General features: G+C 49.5%; 1 protein-coding gene across 1 annotated transcript in view; it reads left to right on the forward strand.

The window, feature by feature from the left end:
* The first annotated feature begins 7,761 nt into the window (after positions 1 to 7,761).
* Positions 7,762 to 23,073, forward strand: part of LOC142254740 (nuclear pore membrane glycoprotein 210-like) — a 70,672-nt gene continuing 55,360 nt past the window's right edge. The window contains exons 1-11 of the mRNA XM_075325996.1: positions 7,762 to 7,851; positions 8,085 to 8,266; positions 8,446 to 8,582; positions 9,836 to 9,967; positions 11,771 to 11,864; positions 13,138 to 13,288; positions 19,438 to 19,570; positions 19,653 to 19,811; positions 21,275 to 21,343; positions 21,437 to 21,546; positions 22,066 to 22,206. Of these exons, the coding sequence (XP_075182111.1) occupies positions 8,106 to 8,266; positions 8,446 to 8,582; positions 9,836 to 9,967; positions 11,771 to 11,864; positions 13,138 to 13,288; positions 19,438 to 19,570; positions 19,653 to 19,811; positions 21,275 to 21,343; positions 21,437 to 21,546; positions 22,066 to 22,206 (1,287 nt within the window). The 5' untranslated portion in view covers positions 7,762 to 7,851; positions 8,085 to 8,105. The remainder of the gene's footprint in view (positions 7,852 to 8,084; positions 8,267 to 8,445; positions 8,583 to 9,835; positions 9,968 to 11,770; positions 11,865 to 13,137; positions 13,289 to 19,437; positions 19,571 to 19,652; positions 19,812 to 21,274; positions 21,344 to 21,436; positions 21,547 to 22,065; positions 22,207 to 23,073) is intronic.

Genomic DNA, 23,073 nt, shown 5'->3' on the forward strand with positions numbered 1-23,073 from the left:
GAGGTTAGAGGTCAGTGCTTTAGGTCCTTGGACTTAAACTTCCCAAAGTGTCTTTTTCTTTTCCTCCACCTTCCAGATTTTAGCGTTGGGCCTACGTCTTCATCTATCCATGTACTCGGCTGGGCATCTATCCCTGTGCTCGGCTGGGCATCCATCCAGGTGCTTGGCTGGGCATCCATCCAGGTGCTTGGCTGGGCATCTATCCATGTGCTTGGCTGGGCATCCATCCATGTGCTTGGCTGGGCATCCATCCATGTGCTTGGCTGGGCATCCATCCATGTGCTTGGCTGGGCATCCATCCATGTGCTTGGCTGGGCATCCATCCATGTGCTTGGCTGGGCATCCATCCATGTGCTTGGCTGGGCATCCATCCATGTGCTTGGCTGGGCATCCATCCATGTGCTTGGCTGGGCATCCATCCATGTGCTTGGCTGGGCATCCATCCATGTGCTTGGCTGGGCATCCATCCATGTGCTTGGCTGGGCATCTATCCATGTGCTTGGCTGGGCATCCATCCATGTGCTTGGCTGGGCATCCATCCATGTGCTTGGCTGGGCATCTATCCATGTGCTCAGCTGGGCATCCATCCATGTGCTTGGCTGGGCATCCATCCATGTGCTTGGCTGGGCATCTATCCATGTGCTCAGCTGGGCATCCACCCATGTCCATGTGCTCGGCTGGGCATCTATCCATGTGCTCAGCTGGGCATCCACCCATGTCCATGTGCTCGGCTGGGAGTCCATCCATGTGCTCGGCTGGGCATCCATCCATGTGCTCGGCTGGGCATCCATCCATGGGAAGAGGAAAATAAACTGCTGATATTGTTCTGTCCCCACTTAAAGGCGATGGAAGGTGCGTAGTTGTGAGAGGTTGTGAGAGTCTTACCTTCGTTTTTCCTATAGGTGGGGCAGACAGGACCAGAGCACTCCAGAGTGAAAACATGCACATGCTGAGATGAAACAATGGTGGTTTATTTTCTCCAAAGGTTAGGACATGCAGAGTGCAGTAATCCAAGTACCTGGCATTGAAATCTTCCAGTGATGCTTGCCTCTGAAGCTACTACGTGGTCAGAAGACTTTGCTTCTAGTAGCTCCTATAAGGGATCTTGCTCTCACAAAAGCTCTGGCTGGAATGAACATCCCAGGAAGTGATGCAAGAGGGTCATCAGACACTCCCATGGGCTGGGCAAAAGAAACAGAGGAGCTGAAAAGTCTGACCAGTAGATGGCAGCAGAGACAGGCATGAAAAACATTAAATAACAGTTTTAACTAAGACAAATAGAAACAGCACACTCCCCGTCTGAAATTCACTTTGGGGATTTCACTATTGAGTCCATAATACAACCTGAAAGGAAAGGCATGTTAAATGCAAAAACAAGCTCAATTGAGTCCAAAACAAGAAGGATGGCTCAAAGTTCAGGTCCGGTAGCGTTCATCCTGTAGGGTCGCTCTCTATGGGCAAAAGCAGAACAAGTTCGTGGATTGGCCTTGCAAAGGTCTTCGTCTCACCTTTCCTGATGACCTTTAGCTCCACCTTCCGAACATTGCCGTCCTGACTAGGCAGTATCCTAGTAATTAGTCCCATAGGCCAGTCAGTCCTTTCTGTGGTCTGATCTTTCATGAGGACTAGGTCTCCTTCCTTGAGGTTCGGCTTGGGATGTCGCCACTTCTTTCTTCCTTGAAGAATGGTGAGGTATTCCTTCCTCCATCGGTTCCAGAAGTAGTCAGCCAAGTATTGAACCCATTTCCAGTGTTTTTGATAAGTGTTCGCGTGGGTGAACTCTCCGCTGGGCATTACCGCGTTGTCAGTTTTTTGGGTAATGAGAATAGTAGGAGTTAATATGGTTGGTGTTTCTGGATCCATGGTCACCGGCACAAGGGGTCTTGAATTGATAATGGCTGAGACTTCAGCTAAAAGAGTGACTAGAGTCTTGAGGAATTGACGTCCATTAGCATGGAGTTCAAGATGTTGCGTGAAATCCCGATCATCCTCTCCCAGGAGCCTCCCATGTGAGAACTGTGAGGGGGATTGAAGATCCAGGTGCAACCTTTCTCTGCCAGCTGATCTTGGATAGGTTTGGTGTCGATGTTCAGTTCTCTACATGCACCGACGAAGTTGCTTCCACGGTCAGACCTCAGCTGTTTCACTGGTCCTCTGATGGCAAGGAACCTTCTCAAGGCGTTGATTAGGCTGGAGGTATCCATGGACTCTAACACCTCAATGTGAACGGCTCGAACACTCATGCAGGTGAATAACACAGCCCACCGCTTGCTGTTTGCTTGGCCTCCGCGAGTTCTTCGTGTGGACACCATCCATGGTCCGAAAACGTCTAGGCCCACGTAGGTGAAAGGTGGCTCTGTGGAAAGTCTGTCTGTAGGCAAGTCAGCTATTTGCTGGTACAGTTGTTTTCCTCTCGCTTTACGACAGTGCACACAATCGTGTAGTATTTGTGCTACACGTCTCTTAATTCCAATAATCCAGAGGCCTGCAGACCGTAAAGCACCTTCTGTAATTTGCCTGCCTTGGTGTTCAGTCTTTTCATGGTGGTGTCGGATCAGCAAGACTGTAACATGGTGTTTGTTGGGAATGATGAGAGGATTTTGTTCTGCAACTCCAAGATGAGCCTGATTTAAACGACCACCAACTCTCAGTAAGCCGAAACTGTCGATGACTGGGTTTAAATTGGCGAGAGGACTTCTTAATGGAATCTGCTGTTTGTTGTATAAACACTTCCATTCTATGGCGAATTCACTCTGTTGGAGGTGGCGTATTATGAGGGACTCGCTATGGGAGATGTCCTCAGCAGAAAGGGCTTTGTGGCAGACATGCCAGCGATGACAGTCTTTGGTTTTAAGGTCAGTACGACAGCATCTGGCGATATGCACTAACCTAGCGACAGTCCTGACGAGCCTCATCCAGCTGGAGAAACGTTCAAAACGTTGGCAACCGAGGTTGGAAGTTTTTTCTGCACTGGTGGCCAGGGTATTGACTTCAGCTCGGACATCTGGATCGTTGTCTGGATCTAGGATGCTGAAGGCTTCCTGGACACCTTCTTCTGACTGTCTCAGCAGGAACTCTGGACCTGTAAGCCAAGAAGAGTTAGCAAAGGAACTTATAGACATAGGTCTAGTTGCGTGATCTGCTGGATTCAGTTCAGCTGGTACGGGTTCTCCTAGGTTGTTGCGGACTTCCTTGTCCATAAAGGCAACGCTATGTTCTCTCATTTCAGGTTTGCTGCTCATAGAACGCTGAAGAGAGTTAAATCTGGTCTGAGCTTGAGCTCGGTTGTTTGGGAGTCTTACCCTGGTAGATCGGAAGGGTAATGGAGAGACCCAATGGTTGGTTTTGTCTTTAGAAAACTCACAGTCCATTATTCCGATGAATTCTCTGTCCTCTACTGACAAGGCTACTTTATCGTCGTCCTTGGTTGTGAGAAAGACTGATCTTCCCAAGTTGTCGATATGCAGAGAAGAAGCGATGTCAGGTAGCTGTGTTGTGTCTGGAGACTTCTCTTTCACTCCATAGTGATGAGGACATGGCTTTAAGCAGGTTGTGCGCCCATCTCCATGCACATAAGTCTTGAAGGAATCAATTTCTGATCGATCAACGCACACATTTCCTATGACTACCCATCCCAAGTCCAGTCTCTGGGCGTATGGTGCATAGTCAGGCCCATTACACTGCTGTCGCACCTTGTGTACCCTTAGATTGTCTCTGCCGAGCAGGAGTAGAATCTCTGCGTTATTGTCCAGAGGTGGGATAACACTAGCGAGGTGTCTTAGGTGTGGTTGATGAAATGCAGCTTCTGGGGTAGGAATTTCATTCCTGTGGCTGGGTATTTGGTCACATTCAACGAGCGTTGGTAGAGGTATTTCAGTCTTCCCATTGATAGGAGAAGCAATGAATCCCTGGGCTCTTCTGCCGCTAGTCTCAATGCGACCTGAGCAGGTGTTCAAGGTGTAGGGTTCTGATGGTCCATTAATTCCGAAGGCTTCAAATAATTTGGTTCCTGCTAGGGACCGGTTGCTTTGGTCGTCTATGATGGCATACACCTTCATTGCCTTTTCTGGATGTCCCTCGGGATAAACCTTGATGAGGCATATTCGGGCACAACATTTCTGTGTTTGGCCCTCTCCACATACCTCTGAGCATGAGCAGGAGATGGCTGTGGTGGTGTCAGTCTGATTCTTGGACTCCCCGCCATGACTTGGAGTAGGAGTGGTGGTGACTGCAGCCGGTGTGTCTCTAGCTAGCTGGGTTGGGTGCATGGCTGAAACGTGTTTTTCACTATGACACTCCTCACACTTGAAAATGGATTTACAGTCCTTGGCCATGTGCTCAAGTGATGCGCAGCATTTGAAACAGATCCCAAGCTCTGTGAGGACTTTCTTGCGCTCCTGTAAGGTTTTAGATCTAAACCCTCTGCACTTGTTCAGTGAATGCGGTTTTTTATGGATGGGGCATTCTTGATTGACAGACTTATCTCGTGATGAGATGTGCTGTTTATCTGTGGGTGCTGCAGGTGATGGTAGCTCAGTCTTCCTGACACTCACAGTGTTCTTAATGTCTCTGCGTTTGTGTATGGCACCTTCATACCTTGATGATGATGTTGCGGCTGCCGAAGTGTTGAACTCTAGGAAGTCGAGGCTGGGGTCGTTCCTCATCTGGGCCTGCTCATCGATGAACTTGCAGAACTGAATAAATGGGGGAAAGGTGACGTCATTCATTCTTTTGTACCTTGAGACTGACGTTACCCATTTCTCCTGCAGACTGTATGGCAGCTTCACCACGATTGGGTTCACTCCATGGGCTGTATCCAGGTAGCACAGCCCAGACAGACGAGGATCTATTTTGGCGAGCTCCAGCTCCATGAGCAGATCACTTAGGTCTTGAAGCTTGGGGACTTCTTTAAGGTTGATCTTTGGGATGTCCTGCAGTCTCTTGAATAGGGCTTTCTCTATTGCTTCTGCGCTGCCAAAGGTGCGTTCCAGTCTCTGCCATGCAGCAGCGAGACCTGCTTCTGCTTGTCCCACATAGACGGTTCTGAGGCTCTTGATACGGTTTGTAGAGCCTGGGCCCAACCACTTGATCAGGAGGTCGAGCTCCTGTTCCGCAGTGAAGTTGAGATTGGCGATGGCTGCCTTGAAAGTTGCTTTCCAGGCCCTGTAGCTCTCTGCACGATCATCGAATGTCGTGAGACTAGTGTTGATTAGCTCTCTGCTCATCATGAACCTGGAAAACTCAGACATATCTGATTTCTCACCACTTGTTGCCACGACGACTCGTGATGCCCCTGGGGCGTATGGGCTGCCTGGCGTGAATGGATGAGATGTTCCCGGGTAGAATGACGTTGCTGCAGGGTTGAGCTGTGGTTTAGCCTCTGTAGATTCTGATGACCGCTGCTTGAGCTGTGGAAGTGGGTCAGGAAACACTTGGTTGCCATCTTGCTGTGGTGGCTGTGTTTGAGAGGGCACCTCTTGGTGACTGTTATTAATTTGCTCGGGTGCTTTAGGTGGCACTGGCACTGGTAGAGGTAAGTTGGAGGTTTCGGTGTTGTCGGCTTGGACGGTACTGCAAACCGGGGTTGCTACAGGTAACTGATTCAGTACATAGTCTCTTGTGCGATCAACTGGATTGTCTGCTTCCAGTGGTGGCGAGTCAGCTGGATCAGGACCTTGGATCAATGCTTGCTCAAGTAGTCTCACTTTAGCTAGCGCAACTTCCTCTTCCATCTGTGACCGAAGAATCTTTATCCGAGCCTCCGCTTCTGCCCTTTTGGCTTCTGCTTTAGCAGCTTCTGCTTTTGCATGGGCTTCTGCTTTAGCGGCTTCTGCTTTTGCAAGGGCTTCTGCTTTAGCGGCTTCTGCTTTTGCAAGGGCTTCTGCTTCTGCCCTTTTGGCTTCTTCCTCTACTTCTCTTTCTGTGAAGGAACGTCTCACCTTGGATTTCTCTGCTCTTATGCGGGCCTCTAGTATCCTGTCGCTCAGGGCTGAGCTTCTTGAGGATGATGACCCGGATGACCGAGAGGAACGTCTAGATGAGGTTGATCGGTGTGATCTGGTTTCTTGCTGGTGAGAGATACGGTGTTCGGCCTTGTCTATGGCATCTTGCACCTTGGCATCTCTTTCCTTGTTTACCTCTTCTGCCTTGCTCAGGTCTGAAAGAGCTTCATCAATTTTAGAGTCTTTTAGAAAGGTAATGTACCTTGTTGACAGTCTCTTGTATCTTTCATGAGCTGTGTTCAGCCGTTCCAGAGCGGCTTGTAAGCATGCGGCATCACCTGATGAGGATTCAAGTCTTGGCATGTAATAGGTGACTCGTTCCCACTGTTCTTCCAGGTGTTCACATGACTCATCTTTCATAGTGTGATAGTTTTCAGTGGCCTTTATCGTGGGTTTGGAAGAGCGCTTCGGTCGGACAACTTGGTCTGCTGAAAGCGTGGGCTCTGCCTCCTGGGCTTCATAATGGACAGTATCAGATTGTATTTGCTCTGTTTCAGCAGTGGGGAACTGTCCAAGGTCTTTTTCAGCCATTTTGATTTAAGGTGTACTGTCTCTTTAAGAAACTTGACTTTTGAATAGGGGTCCAAAAATCGTTGTGCAGCTCTGCAAGGACTCCCAGATGAGATTCCCAAGGTGTCTTCAGTAAAACTTGGGGTTCGCAGTGCAGCGATGTGCAGTAATGGGGTATAATGTACTGCAAGTCTATAGAAGGAGTATAGCAGGAGAGAAACAGCAGGTGCATAAACTGTCCCTTTACAATACAAGCAGAGGTGACACAGGACGTGGCAGATGGGAGCTTCCCCTTAGGCTTGTCCAGGCATGCACTGTGCAGGCAGACTAGTGCACAAGGCTTGTTGTTAGGCAGATTACAGGGGAAGTTACAGGGTTCTTAGGGATCTGTAGCCGGGGTATTGAGCTCTTAAGCAGTCTTCTGACTGTTCTGTCCCCACTTAAAGGCGATGGAAGGTGCGTAGTTGTGAGAGGTTGTGAGAATCTTACCTTCGTTTTTCCTATAGGTGGGGCAGACAGGACCAGAGCGCTCCAGAGTGAAAACATGCACATGCTGAGATGAAACAATGGTGGTTTATTTTCTCCAAAGGTTAGGACATGCAGAGTGCAGTAATCCAAGTACCTGGCATTGTAATTCTCAGTGATGCTTGCCTCTGAAGCTACTACGTGGTCAGAAGACTTTGCTTCTAGTAGCTCCTATAAGGGATCTTGCTCTCACAAGAGCTCTGGCTGGAATGAACATCCCAGGAAGTGATGCAAGAGGGTCATCAGACACTCCCATGGGCTGGGCAAAAGAAACAGAGGAGCTGAAAAGTCTGACCAGTAGATGGCAGCAGAGACAGGCATGAAAAACATTAAATAACAGTTTTAACTAAGACAAATAGAAACAGCACAGATATACCCCCTGGAACTTCTTTCTGCTGGCATCAGGGGCAGACACAACTCACAGGGAACTGCTTATCTTGGGAGATTTGCGGCTGATTGTGGGGTGTAGCCAGGACACAATGAGGGGGTCACACATGTATGTGGTGACAGTTAACAACATATTGCAATTTTGCAAAAGGGCTGCAGTGACTTCCCTCTTGTTTTGTACATCAGACCCTTGTGCTTTGCACAGCAGCCAATCAGATTGCTTTCACCAGTTCAATTCAAAATATGATTGGCTCTTGTGGATGCAGACACTTTTTGTTTTGGAACGTACCATTTTCCATGTGTTGAATGGACTGTCCCAGCCCAACTGTCAATCTGATCGCATCGCTCAGCGAGGACGACGGGTTTCATGCCGGTGGGTGTAGGAGAATTAAAAATTGCCAAATAATAGAAAATAAAACGTTTAGGGGTAAGTATTGGCCAAGATCACACATTTGCCGCTGGAGGCGGCCATATGGTGAGCCACAAAGGATATGTCTTGTATGAATATGCCACACATTGACCAGGCCCTGATGAGTATCTGATCCAAAAACACTGAAGATAGGACCCTTTTTCATGTCCAAAGATACCCCTGAGGTCTGAATGAGGTCTTACTTCTTATTGTATTGCTCATTTTAAGCTTCTTTTGATCCTTTTTTGAAGCTTTTACTGATTACTGGAGAAATGAGAGTCCACGTGCCAATGGCATTGTACGCCGGACTCTTCATCATTCTGCTCCTGACCACCGAGGCCTCCAAGTTGTCCGTTCCTAAAGTTCTCCTGCCCTTCTTCCCGGGGTTGGAGGTCCCTTTTACCATTGAGGCTGGCGGAGGATGCTATACCTGGTGAGTCATATTCTTCTAAGTTGTTTGGCAGAGGTGTAGGGGGGCTATTCGAGGTATAACCAATGTACCCTACTTGTGCCAACAACCTCTGCATGGTCTTCTCATCACAAGTCTTGTGGTTATAATGCGAGGTTTAAGTGCCAAAATGTGCCATTCCTAATGTGATGTGTTACCTGTAGGAACGTTCACCACCCTGAGATCATCTCAGTTACACCAATATTTGAGAACGACACCCTGTGCTCCCAGAAAGCCGTCTTATCATCCAAATCAGAGCAGCCCAAGCGTCAGACCACTGTAGTGATTGCCGAGGAGATAGGTAAGCACTAGAAATAGACTGTGCCTAATGGTGGCCACCAGACAGACTGGGCCTAATGGTGGTCAACAGACAGACTGTGCCTAATGGTGGCCAGCAGTCAGACTGGGCCTAATGGTGGTCAGCAGTCAGACTGGGCCTAATGGTGGTCAGCAGACAGACTGGGCCTAATGGTGGTCAACAGACAGACTGTGCCTAATGGTGGCCAGCAGACAGACTGGGCCTAATGGTGGTCAGCAGTCAGACTGGGCCTAATGGTGGTCAACAGACAGACTGTGCCTAATGGTGGCCAGCAGACAGGCTGGGCCTAATGGTGGTCAACAGACAGATTGGGCCTAATGGTGGCCAGCAGTCAGACTGGGCCTAATGGTGGTCAGCAGACAGACTGGGCCTAATGGTAGCCAGCAGTCAGACTGGGCCTAATGGTGGTCAGCAGACAGACTGGGCCTAATGGTAGCCAGCAGACAGACTGGGCCTAATGGTAGCCAGCAGACAGACTGGGCCAAATGGTGGCCAGCAGACAGACTGCGCCTAATGGTGACCAACAGACTGTGCCTAGTGGTGGCCAGCAGAGAGACTGTGTATAATGGTGGATTACAGATAGTGTGTGCCTAATGGTGGACAACAGACAGACTGTGCAAAGTGGTGGACAACAGACAGACTGTGCCTAATGGTTGCCAGCAGGTAGCCTGTGCCTAATGGTGGCCAATAGACAGACTGTGCCTAATGGTGGCCAACAGACAGACTGGGTCTAATGGTTGCTAGGAGACAGACTGTGCCTAATGGTGGCCAACAGACAGACTGGGTCTAATGGTTGCTAGGAGACAGACTGTGCCTAATGGTGGCCAACAGACAAACTGTGCTAAAGATGAGGACAATTTTTCTTTTTCTGAAATACATGATTTGTTGTCTAAAAATAATTCATACAATTGATTGTTTTTGTTTTATATGTTGTGCCTTTTGCCATCTATAGCATGTGTTGCCCTATCAATGGCTATAGGATGGGTTAACAGAGAATCTGTCAGTGAGCTCATTCTAATTGTCCAATGGGAAAGTTTTAACTCTTTTATCTCTTCTCTGCTGTTTTATGACTTTAGACCAACTTAATATTGAATGTGCAAAGAAACAAAAAGCCCGTAAAAGCCAAACGGTGCAACTTTTAATTAAAGCCTTTTGCAGAGTTGCGGATGCCCCGGAACGTCTCTTTTCCATTCTTCCAGAAAATGTAATAACTTCCCAGTCTGTGTTTCCCGCAGTCACCGGACAGGTCTTGCGCTGTGATGTGATCGTGGATCTGATAGTGACTCTGGAGATTGAATCTCGGACTCGGGAGCTGTACGTGGACGACGCTCCGGTGGAGCTGACTGTGGCTGGCATGGACAAAGAAGGTGTGGAATTATCCGGATATCATTCCATCTATTTATCCTCTGTTTCCCGGCTTCCCATATGCCAGGAGGTGGCGCTCTCCTGAAGAATTTACTGTTCACAACCGCGGCATGGACGTGCCGCTGACCCAAACTATGCGTTAGGGGGTGTCACGTCAGGTATGAGAGGACTACTGGTGAGCGGCGCAACATCTCGGGAACACCAGGGTAGCAATACAACGGAAGGCCCTGGCGCTAGAGAGAGGGGAGTGGGGTCACCTCCTAATACTCACCTGAGGCTGATCTCTGTACTCCCTAATGTCCCTAGACGGGTCCTTACCCCCTGCGCCATCTCGTACCTAGGTCCTTGCTGGCCCTTAACACACCCTGACTACCAAAGTCCAACGACATGCTAGTCTCGCCACTGCAATGAGACAACACAAGCTAGGTAAGACAAACAGGTGAGGAAAGACACAACAAATAGGACTCCACAGCTTCTCCAGCATGAACTTTTCAGTTGCAACAGAAGTGACACCCCAGCTTTTCCAAAGACAGGCTCCTTCGAACTTCTCAGTTACAACAGAAGTGACACCTCAGCTTTTCCAAAGACAGGCTCCTTCGAACTTCTCAGTTACAACAGAAGTGACACCTCAGCTTTTCCAAAGACAGGCTCCTTCGAACTTCTCAGTTACAACAGAAGTGACCCCTCAGCTTCCCCAAAGACAGGGTCCTTCGAACTTCTCAGTTGCAACATAAGTGACACCTCAGCTTCTCCAAAGACAGGTTCTTTTGAACTTCTCAGCTGCAACAGAAGCGACACCTCAGCTTCTCCACAATCAGGCCCCTTCAAACTTCTCAGTTGCAACAGAAGCGGCACCTCAGCTTCTCCACAGTCAGGCTCCTTCGAACTTCTCAGTTGCAACAGAAGTGACATCTCAGCTTCTCCACAATCAGGCCCCTTCAAACTTCAAACTTCTCAGTTGCAACAGAAGCGGCACCTCAGCTTCTCCACAGTCAGGCTCCTTCGAACTTCTCAGTTGCAACAGAAGTGACATCTCAGCTTCTCCACAATCAGGCCCCTTCAAACTTCTCAGTTGCAACAAAAGTGACACCTCAGCTTCTCCACAATCAGGCCCCTTCAAACTTCTCAGTTGCAACAAAAGTGACACCTCAGCTTCTCCACAATCAGGCCCCTTCAAACTTCTCAGTTGTGACAGAAGCAACACCTTAGTTTCTCCTGAGACTGGTTCATTCAAAATGGACAGCATAGGCATGAACTATAGTCGGCATAGGGAGGAGTGACGGACTGGCTGCTGCTGGAGTTATAGCTACTTGTTAGATCACTGCAGGATAGAAATGAACCTTAACCCCTTCAGTACCAGATAGAATTAAATATGCTCCAACTCAGAGTAAATAACGAGTGGGCACTAAAGAGGATCTGTGATCTACAATGCACTGTGACCTTCTGATCCCAGATCCCCCCCGAAATCACATCAGGCCGGGACACACTCATGAAAGGGGGTATTTGAGATTTGTTTAAGGGACATTCAGGGATATAATTTGGTATGGTGACTTTTTTGTAGGGTTAGAGGCCATAATACTGGCCTTGACCCTAACCACTGTTACGCCACAATTCATATGGTCACGGATTTTTCAAAATTGCTTCCACTAAACGTCAAATGAATTCCGAGCGGAAGAGACGCAGCCACTTGGGGATTCTTCGGCAGATACATATTAGATTTTTCCAAATTAAAGTGCCCTACTAGGAAGAGGCAATCAGAGATCATCTGATCATAGCATTGAGCTGCAACACTTTGTGATTGACAGGTAATGTCTTCAGCAGCTTGGCCGGTATAAGCTTCCAGTGGATGGTGATGATGGATGAATCTACAGGAATCCCTGAAACTTCTACAAAGATAAGGTGCAAAAAAGGGGAACATAAAGGATAAATAATTGTATATGGCAATCTGTGCATTTGGCTCTGAGGGTGGAGGCTCAGTGTAGATGCTTTTCTTCGGGATGTTTGGATGTGGAGTTGCTGGCAGTGGCGTAACTAGATTTCGATTGACCCTTGTGCAAAATTTGGACCTGGGCCGCCCCCTTATGTTGGTCAGATGTCTGTATATGTATACATTTAGTATTCTAAATCCTATAAAGACATACGAGTGCCCCCCCCATTATGTAGTAATGTCTCCCATCCTATTCTAACGTCCCCCATCCTGGTATCCTTCCTTGTAAATATGTCCCCCATGCTGGTATATATGCCCTCCATCCTGGTATGTCCACCATCCTGATATATATGTCTCCCATCCTGATATATATGTTCCCCCATCCTGATATATATGTCTCCCATCCTGATATATATGTTCTCCCATCCTGATATATATGTTCTCCCATCCGGATATATATATCTCCCATCCTGGTATGTATGTCCCCATCCTGGTATATATGTTCCCCCATCCTGATATATATGTCTCCCATCCTGATATATATGTTCCCCCATCCTGATATATATGTCTCCCATCCTGATATATATGTCTCCCATCCTGGTATATATATTCCCTATGCTAGCTCATATCCTGGTGTATATATAACCTCATCCTAGTAAAAATGTCCCCCATCTTGGTATATATGTCCCAATCCTGGTATATATGTCAGCATCCTGGGCCTCTCCTGGTATATACAGTCCCCTTCCTGCTATCTACTATCCCCCCTCCTGGTATATACGTCCTCCTCCTGGTATATATGTCCCCATCCTGATAAATATGTCTCCATTCTGTCTAATGCAAAAAAACACAACATTGTACTCACCGTCCCTGTATCCCACGTCGCGCAGCGTACTCCTGTGCGCGCAGTGGCCAGCAGCTTTCATTGATGTCAGTGCTATTGCAATGCATGATGTCATTGTCATGCGCCGCCTCAGCCACTGGGTCGCAGATGAAAGCTGCCGACTTCTGTTTGGGCTGCAGCGTGTATCGCCGTGCAGGGACCCGACCTGCCTCTGCACCGCGATGCATTTCAGCTGAATGTGTGGCCTCGGACGCACATCCAGCTGAACCAGAAGCTGGGGCTGGCGGGGGCCTTGCACCGCCGGGCCCAGTTGCGATTCCTACGACTGCAATAGTTCCGCCCCTGGTTGCTGGTATTATATCACTCATACCATTATATGAATATTTGTGCTTTTCTGCCTTTAGGATTCTGCGTTACGCAGAGACACAGTATTACATCCCCCAGTATATCACACTGATGGAAAAAGCTGGAAGACAGGGAGACATTGTCTTAGTGTCTGGGGTCAGCACAGGAGCCAGTGATGTCAAAGTGCGGATAGAAGGCGAATTTTACAAGGTAAGATCGGACATGTTCTTTACGCGCTGCGCTGGTTTTGGCAGTGTTTGTATTTCTTCGGCGCTCCATTGGGAGACCCAGACGATTGGGTGTATAGCTACTGCCTCCGGAGGCCACACAAAGCATTACACTAAAAAGTGTAAGGCCCCTCCCCTTCTGGCTATACACCCCCCGTGGGATCACGGGCTGCTCAGTTTTCAAGCTTTGTGCGAAGGAGGTCAGACATCCACGCATAGCTCCACTGTTTAGTCAGCAGTAGCTGCTGACTATATCGGATGGAAGAAAAGAGGGCCCATGCTAAAGGGCCCCCAGCATGCTCCCTTCTCACCCCACTCTTGTTGGCGGTGTTTGTTAAGGTTGAGGTACCCATTGCGGGTACGGAGGCTGGAGCCCACATGCTGTTTTCCTTCCCCATCCCCCTGAGGGCTCTGGTGAAGTGGGATCTTACCGGCCTCCAGGCTCGGAGGCCGGGCTCCATCCACAGACCCGGAGATCCTGCTGGATACGGAGCTGGGTACCGTCAGGGACAAGGCCCTGCAACATTCAGGTACTCTGTGTCCCCGTACAGACAGGCACAGACACACTCCAGCGTTGCTGGGTGTTCTAGTGCGCCGGGGACAGTAGCGCTGCGCGCTTGGGTTATACTCACTGCAGCTTAGCTGAGTGAGTTTATGTGTGGGGAACTACCGCGCCGGCCGCCCCCGGAGACTGCGGCGCGGCTGAGACTTGTGGTGCGCCGGGGACTTCGCGCCGACCGTGCTTTTACGACGGCAGCGCTTATAAATCTAGTCCCCGGCTTCTGCGGCCTAGTTACGTTTCGTTCCCGCCCCCAGCCCTGTCAGTCAGGGAAGGGGAGAGAAGCTGTACAATAGTCAGCGCCGAGGGCTGGAGTCTTATTTACATACTCCAGCCCTCTCACTGGGCACAGTGGGACGCCAGTTTCCCGCTCTTTGTCTGCAGAACGCCCACGGCCCGCCCCTCTTCACAGGACGCCGGCAGCCACTCCTGCACGCAGTCTGAGCTGGAGAACGGACATAGCCCTGGGAGACCCAGACAGGGGATTCTGGCGACCACACACCCGCTGTTAAGCGGGCGGTAAGCAGCACCTAGGTGCTGACCCCACTAGTGCCACAGTGTTGTTTTGTGTACTTTTGTCTGTACCTATATATTGCACTGTACGATCGCTTCTTGGCTTATACCCCTATATTGCTCTGAGGAGACAACAGCATGTCATCCGCAAAAAGCAAGGGTGCCAAGGCACGGGCTTTATATGCTGCCTGTACCGCATGTGGGGCTGATCTACCGGCAGGTTCCACTGACCCCCATTGTGTGCAATGTTCGGTCCCTGTGCCACTTCGTCAGCCGGAGTCTATGCTAGTAGTGGCCCAGGCAGAGACGCCTGTGAACCCTGCCCCGGTGACGGGGACAGAGTTTGCAGTTTTTGCTGATAAGATGTCTGTGACTATGACAAAAATTCTAGAAACTTTGCAGCCCAGGCCGGTCACTCAGACCATGGGCACTGTTGATTCAATGTTCCCCGGTCCCCCTCAGTTGGAACTAATCCGTGCTCCAAGGGGGTCCCAGGCATCACAGGCTGAAGGCTCTGACTCGGACGACAGTCCCAGGCAGCCTAAGCGAGCTCGCTGGGAGAGACCCTCTGCGTCATCACGCTGGTCAGGGTCTCAGCGAGAGGATTCTCTGTATGATGAGACAGAGCTAGGTGATCAGGAGTCTAATCCTGAGACCGCTCTCAACCTGGATACCCCTGATGGTGACGCCATGGTGAATGATCTTATAGCGGCCATCAATAGACTGCTGGATATTTCTCCTCCAGCGGAGGAGGCAGCAGCACAGCAGGAGAAATTCCATTTCAGGTATCCCAAGCGTAAATTGAGTACTTTTCTGGACCACTCTGACTTCAGAGAAGCAGTCCAGAAACACCATGCTTATCCAGATAAGCGTTTCTCCAAACGTCCTAAGGATACACGTTATCCTTTTCCCCCTGACGTGGTCAAACGCTGGACCCAGTGTCCAAAGGTGGACCCCCCAATCTCCAGGCTTGCGGCTAGATCCATAGTTGCAGTGGAAGATGGGGCTTCACTTAAAGATGCCAATGACAGACAGATGGACCTTTGGTTGAAATCTGTCTATGAAGCTATCGACGCGTCGTTTGCTCCAGCATTCGCAGCCGTGTGGGCACTCCAAGCTATTTCAGCTGGTCTGGCGCAGGTGGACTCTGTCATACGTCCATCAGTGCCGCAAGTGGCGTCCTTGACCTCGCAAATGTCTGCGTTTGCGACTTACGCTATCAATGCGGTCTTGGACTCTACCAGCCGTACGTCAATGGCGTCCGCCAACTCTGTGGTTTTACGCAGAGCCTTATGGTTAAAGGAATGGAAAGCAGATTCTGCTTCCAAAAAATGCTTAACCAGTTTGCCATTATCTCAAGACAGACTGTTTGGTGAGCAATTGGCTGAAATCATTAAACAGTCCAAGGGTAAGGACTCTTCCTTACCCCAGCCCAGATCAAGCAAACCTCAACAGTGGAGGGGACAGTCGAGGTTTCGGTCCTTTCGAGGTTCGGGCAGGGCCCAATTCTCCTCGTCCAAAAGGACTCAGAAGGAGCAGAGGAGCTCAGATTCCTGGCGGGCTCACTCACGCCCAAAGAAAGCAGCCGGAGGAACCGCTTCCAAGCCGGCTGCCTCATGACTTTCGGCCTCCTCTCTCCGCATCCTCGGTCGGTGGCAGGCTCTCCCGCTTTTGCGACATTTGGCTGCCACAGGTCAAGGACCGGTGGGTAACAGACATTTTGTCTCACGGGTACCGGATAGAGTTCAGTTCTCGTCCTCCGCCTCGGTTCTTCAGAACTTCCCCACATCCCGACCGAGCCGATGCTCTTCTGCAGGCGGTGTGCTCTCTAAGGGCAGAAGGAGTGGTGATCCCTGTTCCTCTTCAGGAACGAGGTCAAGGTTTTTACTCCAATCTGTTTGTGGTGCCAAAAAAGGACGGCTCTTTCCGTCCTGTTCTGGACCTAAAACTGCTCAACAAGCACGTGAAAACCAGGCGGTTCCGGATGGAATCTCTCCGCTCCGTCATTGCCTCGATGTCTCAAGGAGATTTCCTAGCATCAATAGACATCAAAGATGCTTATCTCCACGTGCCGATTGCTCCAGAGCACCAGCGTTTTCTACGCTTCGTTATAGGAGGCGAACACCTTCAGTTCGTAGCCCTGCCATTTGGTCTGGCGACAGCCCCACGGGTTTTCACCAAGGTCATGGCAGCAGTGGTAGCAGTCTTGCACTCTCAGGGACACTCGGTGATCCCTTACTTGGACGATCTACTTGTCAAGGCACCCTCTCAAGAGGCATGCCAACACAGCCTGAACGTTGCGCTGGAGACTCTCCAGACTTTCGGGTGGATCATCAACTTTTCAAAGTCAAATCTGTCACCGACCCAATCACTAACATATCTTGGCATGGAGTTTCATACTCTCTCAGCGATAGTGAAGCTTCCGATGGACAAGCAGCGTTCACTACAGACAGGGGTGCACTCTCTCCTTCAAGGCCAGTCGCACCCCTTAAGACGCCTCATGCACTTCCTGGGGAAGATGGTGGCAGCAATGGAGGCAGTCCCGTTTGCGCAGTTTCATCTGCGCCCACTTCAATGGGACATTCTCCGCCAATGGGACGGGAAGTCGACGTCCTTAGACAGGAAAGTCTACCTTTCCCAGACGGCCAAGGACTCTCTTCAATGGTGGCTTCTTCCCACCTCATTATCACAAGGAAGGTCCTTCCTACCCCCATCCTGGGCGGTGGTCACGACAGACGCGAGTCTGTCAGGGTGGGGAGCAGTTTTTCTCCACCACAGGGCTCAGGGTACGTGGACTCAGCAGGAGTCCACCCTTCAGATCAATGTTCTGGAAATCAGGGCAGTGTATCTTGCCCTACAAGCCTTCCAGCAGTGGCTGGAAGGAAAGCAGATCCGAATTCAGTCGGACAACTCCACAGCGGTGGCATACATCAACCACCAAGGCGGGACACGCAGTCGGCAAGCCTTCCAGGAAGTCCGGCGGATTCTGATGTGGGTGGAAGCCACGGCCTCCACCATATCCGCAGTTCACATCCCCGGCGTAGAAAACTGGGAAGCAGACTTCCTCAGTCGCCAGGGTATGGACGCAGGGGAATGGTCCCTTCACCCGGACGTGTTTCAGGAAATCTGTCGCCGCTGGGGAAGGCCGGACGTCGACCTAATGGCGTCCCGGCACAACAACAAGGTCCCAACTTTCATGGCACGGTCTCGCGATCACAGAGCTCTGGCGGCAGACGCCTTAGTGCAAGATTGGTCGCAGTTCCAGCTGCCCTATGTGTTTCCCCCTCTGGCACTCTTGCCCAGAGTGCTACGCAAGATCAGGTCCGATTGCCGCCGCGTCTTGCTCGTCGCCCCAGACTGGCCGAGGAGGTCGTGGTATCCGGATCTGTGGCATCTCACGGTCGGCCAACCGTGGGCGCTACCAGACCGGCCAGACTTACTGTCACAAGGGCCGTTTTTCCATCTGAATTCTACGGCCCTGAACCTGACTGTGTGGCCATTGAGTCCTGGATACTAGCATCTTCAGGATTATCTCAAGAGGTCGTGGCCACCATGAGACAGGCTAGGAAGCCCACGTCTGCTAAGATCTACCACAGAACGTGGAAGATTTTCTTATCCTGGTGCTCGACACAGGGAGTGTCCCCCTGGCCATTTGCATTGCCTACTTTTCTTTCCTTCCTGCAATCTGGTTTGGAAAAAGGCTTATCACTCGGCTCCCTTAAAGGGCAAGTCTCAGCGCTATCGGTATTTTTTCAAAAGCGTCTAGCACGACTTCCTCAGGTATGCACATTCCTGCAGGGGGTTTGTCACATCGTCCCTCCGTACAAACGGCCGTTAGATCCATGGGATCTGAACAGGGTACTAGTTGCTCTCCAGAAGCCGCCCTTCGAGCCTCTGAAGGATGTTTCACTTTCTCGACTCTCACAGAAAGTGGCCTTTCTGGTAGCGGTCACGTCTCTTCGGAGGGTATCCGAGCTGGCAGCGCTGTCATCCAAAGCTCCCTTCCTGGTTTTTCACCAGGACAAGGTAGTGCTGCGCCCGATTCAGGAGTTTCTCCCTAAGGTGGTATCCTCTTTTCATCTCAATCAGGATATCTCCTTACCTTCCTTTTGTCCTCATCCAGTTCATCGGTATGAAAAGGATTTGCATTTGTTGGATCTCGTGAGAGCACTCAGAATCTACATTTCCCGCACGGCGCCCCTGCGCCGCTCGGATGCACTCTTTGTCCTTGTCGCTGGTAAGCGCAAAGGATCGCAGGCTTCCAAATCCACCCTGGCTCGATGGATCAAGGAACCAATTCTTGAAGCCTACCGTTCTGCTGGGCTTCCGGTTCCATCAGGGCTGAAGGCCCATTCTACCAGAGCCGTGGGTGCGTCCTGGGCATTACGACACCAGGCTACGGCTCAACAGGTGTGCCAGGCAGCTACCTGGTCGAGTCTGCACACTTTCACCAAACATTATCAGGTGCATACCTACGCTTCGGCGGACGCCAGCCTAGGTAGAAGAGTCCTGCAGGCGGCGGTTGCCTCCTCGTAAGGGAGGGCTGTTTTGCAGCTCTAACTTGAGGTATTAATTTACCCACCCAGGGACTGCTTTTGGACGTCCCAATCGTCTGGGTCTCCCAATGGAGCGCCGAAGAAGAAGGGAATTTTGTTACTTACCGTAAATTCCTTTTCTTCTAGCTCCAATTGGGAGACCCAGCACCCGCCCTGTTTCCTTCGGGATTTTTGTTTTTTTCGGGTACACATGTTGTTCATGTTGAACGGTTTCAGTTCTCCGATGTTACTTCGGATTGAATTTGTTTAAACCAGTTATTGGCTTTCCTCCTTCTTGCTTTAGCACTAAAACTGAGCAGCCCGTGATCCCACGGGGGGTGTATAGCCAGAAGGGGAGGGGCCTTACACTTTTTAGTGTAATGCTTTGTGTGGCCTCCGGAGGCAGTAGCTATACACCCAATCATCTGGGTCTCCCAATTGGAGCTAGAAGAAAAGGAATTTACGGTAAGTAACAAAATTCCCTTCTTTTCGACGGTTTCCATTGATGAGCTCTATTTCCCGCAGCACGTACCTGTTACCAGTATCCGCCTGTTGGTCCTGGAGAAGATATTCCTGACCCCGTGCTGCGAGGTCCTCCTGCTGGCGATGGCTCGTGTCCGCTTCCAAGTGCACACACTGGTGGAGCATAAAGTTACAGGTGCCGAGACAATGGTGGGAAATGGGGACCCAAAAACCCAATGAAGATACATTACTGATTCATTTTTTTTTGGGATCTGCAGTGATGGATCCTCCTTTGGCAAATTATAAAGTACAGCTGGAGAGCCAGGTGCCATCTCCAGGAGGCGACCCCCACCTCCCCGTGGCCGATCTTGAAGACACGTCCCTTACAGTGACGGCTCTGCAACTGGGCTGCGCCAACCTCATCTTTACACACAAGAGTATCCTACACCACTGATATACGATCCCTGCAATCTATTCCCATGGGTTATTCCTATATGGCCAGATCATTGATTAAAGAATAATTAGAGGGGTATTCCCTTCTCCAAGACCCTATCCCAATATGTAGTTGGTGTAAGAATACTAATATTAGCAAATACCTCCTATTAGAAATGTAGTATAGTTCTCCTGATTAGCTGTCTTATACCTCATGTGCAGGGCATTGTAGGGCCTTAGATATCCATGGTTATGATCACTAGCAATTAACAAACTGTCACAGAGTGGTCATAAGTTACTCATAGTTACAGTTAGTTAATTGCTAGTGGTCATAACTATGGATATCTAAGGACCTGCAATGCCCTGCACATTAGGTAAGAGACATACATAATCAGGAGAACTATATTACATTTATAACTGAAGGCATTTGCTATTATTATTATTATTATTATTATTATTATTATTATTACTACACCTACTACATATTGGGATAAGATCTTGGAGCTGGGAATATCCCATTTAACTTTTATTTCTATATTTCGTAATAAATTTGTATGAAACTTTGCAAATCACTTGATTAGCAGATTTGTGTTCACTTTGTAAGTGACTTTGAAAACCACAGCTTTCCCCATTATGTTTTCCTGCCTTCAGCTGCATTGATATCAGAAAAAGCTAATTAGGAGTACAGATGATGGCAGTGATGGGTTAGCACCTGCGGCGCACTAATTCTGGGGAGAAACTGCTGCAGGAGATTATTCTAATGAGCAGAACACTCGGAAGAGGAAAGAGTACTGTACTCGTAATGAACATGCTCAATACTCAGAGGAAGAGGCAGGAGCTGACCCATCACTGCCATCATCTGTACTCCTAATGAGCATGCTCAACACTCAGAGGAGGAGACAGGAGCTGACCCATCACTGCCATCATCTATACTCCTAATGAGCATGTTCAATATTCAGAGGCGGAGACAGGAGCTGACCTATCACTGCCATCATCTATATTCCTAATGAGCATGTTCAGCATTCAGAGGAGCAGACAAAGGCTTACCCATCACTGCCATCATTTGTACTCCTAGTGATCATACCTAATACTCAGAGGAAGAGTCAGCAGCTGACCCACCACTGCCATCATCTGTACTCCTAAGGAGTACGCTCTAATATCAATGTAACTGAATGCAGGAAAACAGACTAAGGAAAAGCAGAGGTATGGAAGCGACTCACTTACATTTTTTTTACAGGATTGAAGACGAATACCCAAATAATGTGTTTTGCAAAGTTTCAGAACTTTCCATGCTGGAGAAATTCTTAAAAATAAATGAATAAATGTTTAGCTACTTTTTAAAGCTTTGCAGATCCTCTGCTCCACTTCTTTGTTATGTCCCCTGGTGGGCTGGTGTGGTCCATATAATACTCTTCCTTGTATTTATGTGATGTAAAGGTGTGTTACTGATTACTCAGCATGACATTAGATATTCACATGCACGGTGGCTCCAGTCTCCCTAACTGCACAGTGTGTGTGGTGGAGCCGGGATTCCTCGGTAAGGTTTGCAACCCTTCTTACACACATCCATAGGCTAAGATCAGCAAGAAGCACCTACCGTAGCACGTCATGGCTATATCACTTCCCTCAGGGTTTTCCATTCGTCCTGGAGACCTCTGGATTCTGGAGACAGAAAAGGTGTACGAGATCAGCATTGAGGTGTATGACAAGACAAGCAGCCGTCGGGTCTATCCCTCACAGGTATGGACACTAATAATTCAAAGAATGAATGATATTGGTATTTACAAGTTCCCCTATCTTAAAGGGGATCAATAAATAGATATTTTTTTAACCTGGTGTAAATGCCGCTGTTCTCCCGAATCCGGCGATGTTTTTCTTTTCTTGCTGCTCCTCCGTGTTCCTGAGATATGGCCCCATCTTCCTTGTATATAAATCTATTATTTGTAGCCAAGTGGGCATGGTCATCTTATTAAGGAAAATGCCCACTTGGCTAACAACACTAGATTTATATACAGGGAAGAAGTGGCCATATCTCAGGAACGGAGAGGCGCAGGAACAAAAGAAAAACAGCGCCGGATTCAGGAGAACAGCGGCGTTTACACCAGATAAAAAAAATTTACATATTCATTGAAATTGACAGATCCCCTTTAAGATGGTGGAACTTGCACTTACATCTCTTTAAGGTGTCTACTACATATAAGCTCAATATTTCTTAAGATCCTCACCAGATTTCCATTCTTCTTCCATTGATGTTAACAGAACCTGCAGATTAGCGGTCACTTTCCCTTCGATTTCTTCATTTTGATGTTTTCCTCTAAAAACGGGTCATACCACGTGGTACGCGCCATCCAAACTGGAACCACAACCGTCAATGCGTCACTTACTGGTGTCGATCACGGGGTAAGAAATGAAAGACATACACAAAGTATAACAAAGCAGTAATGGTGGCTCCTATGTCTACTGGTGTCCTCAGAATCCAGTATGGTCACAGTCACAGACATGGCCTTGGATCCTTCGGTCTTCTGGAAAATAAATATTTCTTTGTCGCTCTATTGGGAGACCCAGACAATTGGGTGTATAGGCTATGCCTCCGGAGGCCGCACAAGGTATTACACTCAAAAGTGTTAAGCCCCTCCCCTTCTGCCTATACACCCCCCGTGCTCCCACGGGCTCCTCAGTTTTATTGCTTTGTGCGAAGGAGGCAGACCTGCACACATAGCTCCACAGATTGGTCAGCAGCAGCTGCTGACCAGGTCGGATGGAAGAAAAGTGGGCCCATATAGGGCCCCCAGCATGCTCCCTTCTCACCCTACTCTTGTCGGCGGTGTTGTTAAGGTTGAGGTATCCATTGCGGGTACGGAGGCTGGAACCCACATGCTGTTTTCCTTCCCCATCCCCCTCAGGGCTCTGGGCGAAGTGGGATCCTATCGGTCTCCAGGCACTGAGACCGTGCTTCATCCACAACTCCTGTGGAGCCTGCTGGATAGGAGCCGGGTACCGTTCAGGGACATGGCCCTGCTACTTGAAGGTACTCTGTATCCCTGTGGGGACCGCGCACGGCAACACCTCAGCTTTGCTGGGTGTGCTAGTGCACCGGGGACCGCGGCGCTGACCGGGTTAAACTGTGCCATTACACACTCAGCGTCGCTGAGTGTGTTTATATGTAGGGGCTACCGCGCTAACCGCCGCTGCCATGCGAAACTGCGGCGCGGCTGGGACTTGTAGTTCGCCGGGGACTTCGGCGCCGGCCGCGCTTTTACGGCGGCC

This window comes from Anomaloglossus baeobatrachus, chromosome 10, assembly GCF_048569485.1.
Source record: "Anomaloglossus baeobatrachus isolate aAnoBae1 chromosome 10, aAnoBae1.hap1, whole genome shotgun sequence".
In the NCBI taxonomy this organism is placed as follows: domain Eukaryota; kingdom Metazoa; phylum Chordata; class Amphibia; order Anura; family Aromobatidae; genus Anomaloglossus; species Anomaloglossus baeobatrachus.